General features: G+C 38.9%; 1 protein-coding gene across 6 annotated transcripts in view; it reads left to right on the top strand.

Moving 5' to 3' along the window:
* The first annotated feature begins 2261 nt into the window (after nt 1-2261).
* LOC140717020 (protein FAM107B-like) overlaps nt 2262-9804 on the top strand; it is a 56170-nt gene continuing 48627 nt past the window's right edge. For all 6 annotated transcript variants that reach the window (XR_012096414.1, XR_012096415.1, XR_012096413.1 and 3 more), the window contains exon 1: nt 2262-2531. Coding sequence is in view for 3 of the 6 variants with exons in the window: in XM_073030212.1 (XP_072886313.1) it covers nt 2508-2531 (24 nt within the window). In the remaining 3 variants the exon portion in view is untranslated. The remainder of the gene's footprint in view (nt 2532-9804) is intronic.

Genomic DNA, 9804 nt, shown 5'->3' with positions numbered 1-9804 from the left:
GAAGATGGGGGTGACCACGGATGTTCGGGAAATGGAGGAGATGTGGGTGAGGTCAGCATCAATGGTGAAGCAAGAGAAACCCCGTTCTTTGAAGAAGGAGATCATCTCTGATACCTGGAAAGAAAATCTTCATCCTGAGACCAGATGCAGTGGAGAAGCAGGAACTGAGAAAAAAGAAAAGCGTTTTTACAGGAGACACAGTGGGAAGAGGTACAGTCAAGATAACCGTGAGAACCTTTAGGTTTATAAAAGATGTTGCAGGACAGTTTCTCTCCGGAGATGGAGAATGCAAGGTCGAGAAATGGGAGGGAGGTGGCAGAAATGGACCAAGTGGATTTAAGGGCGGGGGAAGTTGATAAAATTGACGAATTCACTATGGGTACATGGGGCAGCACCGATGCAGTTGTTAATGTAGTGGAGGAAGAATAGGAGAGCATTACGGATGAAGGCTCAGAACATGGACTGTTATATGTAGCCAACAAAATGGCAGGCATAGTTGGAGCCCATGGCTATCCCTCGAGTCTGGAGAAAATGAGTGGAGCCAAATGAGAAATTGTTGAGGGTGAGGACTAGTTTTCCCAAACGGAGGAGACTGATGGTGGAGGGGAACTGGTTGGTTCTTTAATTGAGAAAGAAGCAGAGGGCTTTCAGACCTTCGTGATGGGGGATAGAAGTGTACAGGTGAAAATGAGGCGGACAGGGCCAGGGAATTGAAAGTTATTGAGGATATTGAGAGCATAAGAAATGTCACGGATGTGGGCGGGAAGGGACGGAACTAAGGGAGATAAAATGGAGTTGAGGTATGAGGACATGAACTCAGTGGGGCAGAAGCAGGCAGAGACAATGGGCCTACCCATACAGTCAGGTTTTATTGTGCTCTGGGCACCATTCCCCTCCCTCAAGATTCTGCTACCTACAAATCATAATCAGCTGTTAATATTATTTAATTTGATTCCCATTCTTCTGATTTGGTGCTGCAGTTGAACCAGCTGGTTGTACCGAAATGTATTAAAAGGCTGACCATCCTGGCACAAAGCAGTTTATATAAACTGCTCATGTAATCCCAGCTCACAGCCCTGTAGTGGCTCTGCCAGGACACCAGGGGAAGCCTTCATAATTGTGAAGTGACTCATTTCAAATGACATTTGTGGTTATGGATGTGAGCGAAGGAACTTTCAACCCAAATTTTATAAGTGCCTGAAAATGGAGGCCGACCTCCTGTCGTATCTCCTTGAAAAATATTTCCCTCACTCTCAACTTGTGGTGCATCTAAATTCTGTAGTTAGGAGATCGTTTTAACCTTATTCTTTGGGCAAAATGACCAACAATCACTTCCGTTCCCACAGAGCACATATTTAACCTGGCCTGAGTAGCTGAGACAGATCGATTATTAACTGCTTCTCTAAATCCGTCTTAAGGGGGGAAAAATTCTCTGACCCTTGAGGAAAGTTCAAGCTTCCCCTGTCCAGATTGTATTGCTTCCTCACAATTACCCATAATTCCAGCTGCTGTTCCCCTTCTGCTTGACCGTGAAATCTATAGTCTCAAAACTCTCTATACAAAGAAGCTTGTCTGACCTTTGTTTGAAATTCCTCACATTTAATCAATTGTACTTTATACTTGATACCCTACTTCCTGGAAACAGGATTGTTCTATCAACCCTATTCTTTCCTTCAATATTTTAAGTTCATAAACATAAATAATTGCCTTGTAATCTGGTTCACAAAAGGACTGTTCTCTTTCATGGTTTTATTCATATTTGTAACTATTCAGTGAGTGGTTTGAAATATTTTTGTTTGCTAATTTATCAGATGTTCAATCTCTTAGTTAAGTTATGTACATCAGTTAACTTTAATCTGCAAACCTGTGCTACTAACAAGATCACATTGCTTTTATATATCTGACACCTTCCATCTTTTCATTTATCGAATTAATTAGTTTTAACATAGGTATCTTGGGAGTGAAATAGAGAAAAATATAAATTTCTGTGAGGTTTATTACTGGGTGTCCAATGAATAAATATTTGTATAGTTTTATCCTGAAACACTGTGAATTGGTGTATGGCTTATGAGAGTCTTGCTGTTGATCATTTCTGTGCACCATGGTGATGACATGTCCTGTCATGGACAATTAACATAATCCCAGTGTGTTTGTGCATCCACTGAATAGAACAGATGTACTGAAATGATGTGACTGAGCTAATGCGATTACAGTCAATGCACACTGTCTAGCAATACACGTTGATCATACTGAGGGACCCGCTGACCCATATCGAAGTTAGGCTTCAGACATAACATACAGACCTACTCTGCTTTGGATGAAGAAATAGTCTTCATACAAGTAATTGTTTCTAGATAAAACTTTTTCTTTGCCATCTCTAGTCAAGGTTGTTTAACAGATCATGGACAGCTAAATACTGGATAAGTATAAAAGAAACTGATAAATAAATCTTTTGATGGAAGCTTTAGTATCAAGATAGAAGCAAAAATATAGGTTAACTCCAAGGCATGGGAGGATCCCAAGGCAAAAAGGTAAGTTCGTGGAGGTTATTCAAAGCTGGTTAATTTTACTGTTATGTAGTATACTGTATTAACTAGGTAAATGTTGTAAGTTTATTGTTTCCATTCAGTTATTTACTTAATTGAGACATGGTTAGCATTTTTTTCATTCATTTCTTACTTTACATTATTTATTGTGATAATATGAAAAAGAGTTGATTTAGTTGAAGTTTGAGACAATCAATCATTTTATATATTATAAGTAAACAAAAGTCTGCATTTCATATCTGCTGCTTTCAATATCTTTATTCATCAGTGCTTCCTCTTTATAGCTTTCAATTTAAAATCATATAAGCTCACTAAAATAACGTGCAGAAGAAATCTTTATATAAAGGTTCCTGAAACCCATTTGAGCAGAACTACCAATGCCAAATAAATTGCTGGCAGGTTTGGCACATGGTTTTATCTAAGTATAGTTATGTTACGAGAATCTGATGAAATCTGGACAGATAAATGTTATAACTTGTCTCCTGTATCTTACTTATATAATTATAACCAGATATTATTTAAACCATTGTTTACTAAATTGGATTTGCCATGAAAATATTATGGTGAATTATGGTCATAAAGATATTCTGGTTATAATGATGTTGCTATAAAGATCAATCTAAAATTTTGGACGTGGGTATTGCAGGGTTGTCATTGAAAGAAGATCACAGCTGTGATTTTAACATCCAAGGAAAGACGTTGTATAAAAAAGCAGCTGGGCAGCTTGGCTTTCTTGGTGAAAAATTAAATCAAATTCTTAGAAAGAATTGATGTAGAATCCTTATGAGTAGAATTAAGAAACTGCAAAGGTAAAAAGGTACCGACCTCTGAACAGCAGCCGGAATGTGGGGTACAATTGACAAAAGGAGATGGAAAAGGCAGTGACGGTGATGGGAATTTCAAGATGTATCTCGATCTGGAAAATCAGTTTGCCTACAAGACAGTTTTTTTAGAGTTGCCTGGGTCAAGCTACCCAGGGAAAAGGCAATTCTGGATGAGGTGTTGTGTAATGAACCGGATTTAATTAGGGAGCTTAAGGCAAACTAACCCTTAGGAGGCAGTGAGCATAATGTGATAGAATTCACCCTGCAGTTTGAGAGGGAACAGCTAAAATCATGTGAATAGGTATCAGAGTTGAGAAAAGGTAACTACAGAAACAAGAGAGAAGAGATGGTCAAAGCTGATTTGAAGGGATGATGGTAGAGCAGCCAAGGATGAAGTTTCTGAGAGTTGAAGCATTCTAATGGGAGATGAAGCAACCATAGCTGATAAGGAAAGTCAATGCCAGCATAAAAGCAAAAGAGAGGGCATACACTATAGGAAAAATTAGTGGAAAGCCAGAGGATTTGGAGGATTTTAAAAAGCAACAGAAGGCAACTAAAAAAGCAATAAGGAGAGAAAAGAATGAATATGAAGGTAAACTGGCCAATAATATACAAGAGTTTACCAAAGGTTTATTTCAGATAAAGTGTAAAAAAAAAAGAGGCAAAAAGCAAGAGTGGGCATTGGATTGTTGGAAAATGATGCTGGAGAGGTAGTTTTGGGGAACAAGAAACTGAACATTTACCGCCTGTCTTCATTGTACAAGGCACTAGCAGCATGCTTGGAACTTGAAAGTGTAAGGGCAGAAATTAATATAGTCGCTATTACTAAGGAGAAGTAATTCATAACAGTTGTTCGTTATACATCATGTTGTAATTTGCAAATTTCAAACCAACTTTATTTGGAAGGCAAATATAAAAAGTAAGCAAACTGATATTAAGCAATATCTGTGGAGAAATAGAAATCTGTTGCAGAAGCTGTATATGTGGAAGGCTGTCGAAGAGAATTCCATTTGGCACATTCTACCTTATCCTTTACTCCTTTGCCCCTTCCCACTTTGAAATATATTTTATAACTATTCAAACAGTTTTCATCCCATCTCATCATTCTGTTTTAAGTAACCTTAATTCTATTCCGTCTAGTTGCCAACATTTTATCATTGGAAACAATTTCTCCTTTATTTCAAGTATGAAACTCTTCCTTAGGAACCAGAGTTTGAAAGTAAAACCACCTTATTTTTAGAATTCTTATCTAATCTGCTGCTTTTTTAAAGCTTTGTTTTCAGGTTTTTAGCTCCAAAGTGTTTTGCTTCTTGTAACACCACATCACTTACAGGAGCTTTAATTGAACTAGTTCTGAATGTTGCACGATCAGCTCTAATCATCTGGTGAAATTGAAAAGCTGTGATTTAGATATCGAATATTGTGTAAGCAGTTCTATTTTGTTTTCCAGTCTTGAAGCCTGAGGCAAAGATATATTCTTTCTCTGATCAATACTATTTCACTCTTTTTGAACAATCCATTGCATCGTGCAGAAAACCTCTCTAGAATACAAGATTTCCTATATAAATAGTACAACAAATGAAAAATTGTAATAATAAAGTGGTTGCAAATAGAGAAATCCTCTCATTCTCTAAGTAATTTTACTGTATATGCTGATACATTGATTAAATAAGGAATTTGCTTGAAGGTAGCCATATTAATCTTAAGAAACATCTGGTGTTTTTCTTTTAAATTTATTCAAGCTAACAGAATCTATCCAATTAATTAATTGACTTTGAAAAAGGCTGACAAGTACAAAATGTAATCAGTTTTAAAATTCTCTTGGTAACGTTGTGATTAGCATGATTTTCAAGCAGGGAGAGAATAAAGCTGCCACTATCGCAGCCTGCAATTTGTACGTACACTCAGCGGCCACTTTATTAGGTACCTCCTGTCTGTGGTCTTCTGATGCTGTAGTGCATCCTCTTCAAGATTACTATGAGTGTTCAGAGATGCTCTTCTGCATAGCAATGTTGTGACGCGTGGTTATTTGAGTTACTGTTGCCTTCCTGTCAGCTTGAACCAGCCTGTCCTTTTTCTCCTGACCTCTCTGAAGAACAAGATATTTTTGCCTATAGCAGTGCTGCTCACTGGATGTTTTCTGTATCTTGCACCATTATCTGTAAACTCTAGAGACTTGTGTGTGAAAATGCCAGGAAATGAGCGGCTTCTGAGTTACTCAAAGCACCTTGTCTGGGACCAACACACATTCCATGATCAAAGTCACTTAGATCACATTTTTTCCTCATTGTGGTGTTTGGTCTGAACAAAAACTGAGCCTCTTGACCATGCCTGCATGCTTTTATGGATTGCATATTGGCTGATTAGATACTTGCATTAATGCACAGGTGTACCTAATAAAATGGCCACTGAGTGTAGATCCGCAAGTAAATGCAAAGAGATTTCTTGCATGTATTAAAGCAAAGAAGGAGTATAATGTTAAAAAATGTGAAATCTATTCTGGAGACAATTTCACATGGTTTCAGATCTGAAACAGGAATACACATGTGTGAAGTCATATTTAAAAAATACTAATTTGGGGAATCAGGAATTTATTTTATAGCTGTATAGCCAAAGTACATCAAAATATATAAAAAATACCTGGACAAAAACATAAGAAAGTTCACCTGGTTCTTCTACCTTTGAGTTAGCCATAGGGTTCAAAACTAATACAGTGGAAGACTAACCAAGTGAATTAATGTCTGTCAATTCATTTACAACTGATCCAGTCATGAGGCAAGGAAATCTTATAGTGTGAACCACAGGCTCATGTCACCTGCTCTTCTCAAATGCCAAATTGCTCTCATACTCTTTATCTAAATATTATTTTCTGAAAGAAGATTTTTGAATTCATATTTAAGTCAATCAACTATCTCTTACCTTCATCTTCCAAGGAGCTCAGGTTCACCATTTGCTCATTAAGATAGAACAAATCTGACTACTTCTATTTGGTCGCAACAAAGAGGAGCTGAGGAGGGAATTAGGATACTTCTTGAGAGCACATTCAAAGTTCAAAGCAAATTTTGTTATCTAAGCACATAGATGTCACCATATACAGCCTTGAGAATCATTTTCTGGTCGTCGTACTCGATAAACATATGGAATAATGACCGTAACAGAACTAGTGAAAGATCACCCAGCTACAGTGTTCAAGCAGAGTGCAGAAGACAACAAACTGCAAATACAAAAAGAAGAAATAATATAAAATGAACAAGCAACAAATATCGAGAACATGAAATGAACAGCCCTTGAAAATGAGCCCATTGATTGTAGGTATATTTCAATGATAGGGCAAGTAAAATTGTGGGAAGTTATCCCTTTTGGTTCAAGGGCCTGATTGCTGAGGGATAATAACTATTCCTGAACCTGGTGGTGTGAGTCCTGAGACTCCTGCATCTTTTTCCTGATGGCAGCAGAGAGAAAACAGCATGTCCTGGGAGGTGGAGGTCCCTGATGATAGATCCTGCTTTCCTGTGTCAGCATTTCATGCAGTTGTGCTCAATTAGACACTCAATTTCAAACCCTTCTGAAGAACATAAAAGCAATGACATACCACTGCAACTTTATAATCTGTTAAGCAGACTATATTTGGAATATTGTGAACAATTTTGGACCCTTTATCTAAAGTAAAGTGTGTGGGCCCTGCAGATGATCCAAAGGAGGTTCAGAAGAATGATCCCAGGAGTGGAAAGGCTTAACATATGAAGAGTGTTTGATGTCTCTCAGCCTGTTCTAAATGGAATTCAGAAGGATATGAGGGGATCTCATTGAAACTATTGAATGTCAGAAGGCCTGGATAGAGTGGACATGAAGAGGCTGTTTCCACGAATTGAAGAGTCCAGGATCCGAGGGCACAGCCTCAGAATAAAGGGACATCCCTTTAAAACAGAGCTGAGAAAGAATTACTTTTGTGTGGAATTCATTGCCATAGAAGGCAGTGAAGGCCAAGTTATTGAGTGCATTCAAGGCAGAGAGTTCTTGATTAGTGAAGGGGTTAAGAGCTATGGGAAATTGCAGTTGAAAAAAAATCAGTCATGATTGAATGGTGGAGCAGATTCAATGGGCTGAATGGCCTAATTCTGCTCCTATCTTATGGACTTATATGTTCAAAGTTGAATGAGTCATCATTTAACTTACTCCAATTTACCCAATCCATCCCTGCAGTTAAAATTCCTTTCAAAGTTCTTTGCAAATTAGTTTATCCCTTCATGTATGGGCCGTGTCTTCATGTTCAACTCCACTGAACAAGGTGAAATAACTTGTCATGGTCTGCTCTATCTAATCTGTTTAGCATTACAAGCACAATAATTTCTTTTCAAGTGAGAACATTTCCAATTCACAAATTCTGCTCTCTGTTCAATCCCGATTGAGTTTACAACTCCTTAATCGGCTAAACTGTGGAAATCATGTCCTTCTATCCTGTCTTAGTGACTGCATTTACATCTAATTCTGTCCATCAGTGCTGCTTAAACATTGTACTCGCAAACCCAAAAAGACATTTAGCCAACTGCACAGGGTTTTATCTGTTGACACAGATAAAAGCATGTTTCACTTAAGACAGAGTATGCCTCTAATCCAGCCCAGTATCTCTTTCACCAGCCAACTCCCCAGCTCTTTACTTCACCCCTCTCCCCACTCCCGGTGTCGCCTATCACCTTGTGTTTCTTCCTCCCCTCCCCCGCTCCACCTACCGAGTCTGATCCTCATCTTTTTTTCTCCAGCCCTGATGAAGGGGTCTCAGCCTGAAACATCAGCTATACTATCTTCCATAGATGCTAACTGGCCTGCTGAGTTCCTCCAGCATTTTGTTCATGTTGCTTGGATTTCCAGTATCCGCAGATTTTCTCTTGTATATGCCTCTAATAATTTGCTCTGGCCCTAGAAATGCTAACTAGCCTAAAAATAGAACAAAGCCAGCAATGCAATTTGGTACTAAAATTACTAAATAGTACTAATCAGAAAATCTGAAATTAGCAGTTTAAAGTTAAGCGGACCAAATCTGATATTATTTGAGAGTCATGGAACACTATAGCACAGAAACAGGCTCTTTGCACCATCTCATCTGTGCCACACTGGTGGTGTGAGTCCTGAGGCTCCTGTGCCTTCTTTCAGCAGTGAGAAGAGAGCATGGTCGGGATGGTGGAAGTCCTTGATGAATGATGCTGCTTTCATGTAGATGTGCTCACTAGTGGGGCGGGTGTCTTTACCCATTGCTCTGGGCCGTATGCACTACTTTTTGTCAGATTTTCCGTTCAAGGGCATTGGTGTTTCCGTACCAGGCCATGATGCAAACAGACAATATACTCTCCACTACACATCTATAGAAGTTTTGCAAAGTTTCCGAAGTCATGCCAAATCTTCGCTAACGTCTAAGAAAGTAGAGGCGCTGACGTGCTTTCTTCATAATGGCACTTACATGCCGCTACTCAGGACAGAACCTCCGGAATGATAACACCGAGGAATTTAAATATGCTGACCCTGTCCTGATAAGAACTGGCTCATGGATCTCTGGCTGCCTCCTCCTACAGTCAATAATCAGCTCCTTGGTTTTGCTGACGTTGAGTGACAGTTGGTTATTGTGGCACCACTCAGACAGATTTTCAATCTCCTTCCTATTTGCTGATTCATCACCAGCTTTGATTTGGCCAATGACAGTGGTGTTGTGCTTAGCCTCACGGTCGTAAGTATAAAGTGAGTAGAGCAAAGGGGAAAGCACAACCTTGTGTTGCAGCCGTGCTGATGGAGATTGTGGAAAAGATGTTGATGCCAATCTGAACCGAAGTTTGGTCCAGAATTGCCACTTGCATGTGAGAGTGTTTTTCCAAGATTGTAGCTGGTCTACTTGTATTTTACTTGGTTCCCAGACCTGAATGCCTTTGATCTGGCCCTTAGTAGAATGCCAATACTATGGTTCCCATGCACAGCAGTCCAATGATTCAATTAACATTAGCAATTAATTTCCAAACATATTATAAGTTTGAGAGGCATAATATGATTAGGAATAGTCAGCATAGCTTTGTCAAAGGCAGGTCATGTCTTATGAGCCTGATTGAATTTTTTGAGGATGTGACTAAACACATTGATGAAGGTAGAGCAGCAGATGTAGTGTATATGGATTTCAGCAAGGCATTTGACAAGGTACCCCATGGAAGGCATATTGAGAAAATAAGGAGGCATGGGATCCAAGGGGACATTGTTTTGTGAATCCAGAATTGGCTTGCTCACAGAAGGCAAAGAGTGGTTGTAGATGGGTCATGTTCTTCATGGAGGTAAATGACCAATGATGTGCCTCAGGGATCTGTTCTGGGATGCCTTCTCTTCATAATTTTTATAATTGACCTGGATGAGAAAGTGGAGGGATGGGTTAGTAAATTTGCTGATGACACAAAAGTTGG

This window comes from Hemitrygon akajei, chromosome 27, assembly GCF_048418815.1.
Source record: "Hemitrygon akajei chromosome 27, sHemAka1.3, whole genome shotgun sequence".
Lineage (NCBI taxonomy): Eukaryota > Metazoa > Chordata > Chondrichthyes > Myliobatiformes > Dasyatidae > Hemitrygon > Hemitrygon akajei.
This window is presented reverse-complemented; position numbering and strand designations above follow the sequence as displayed.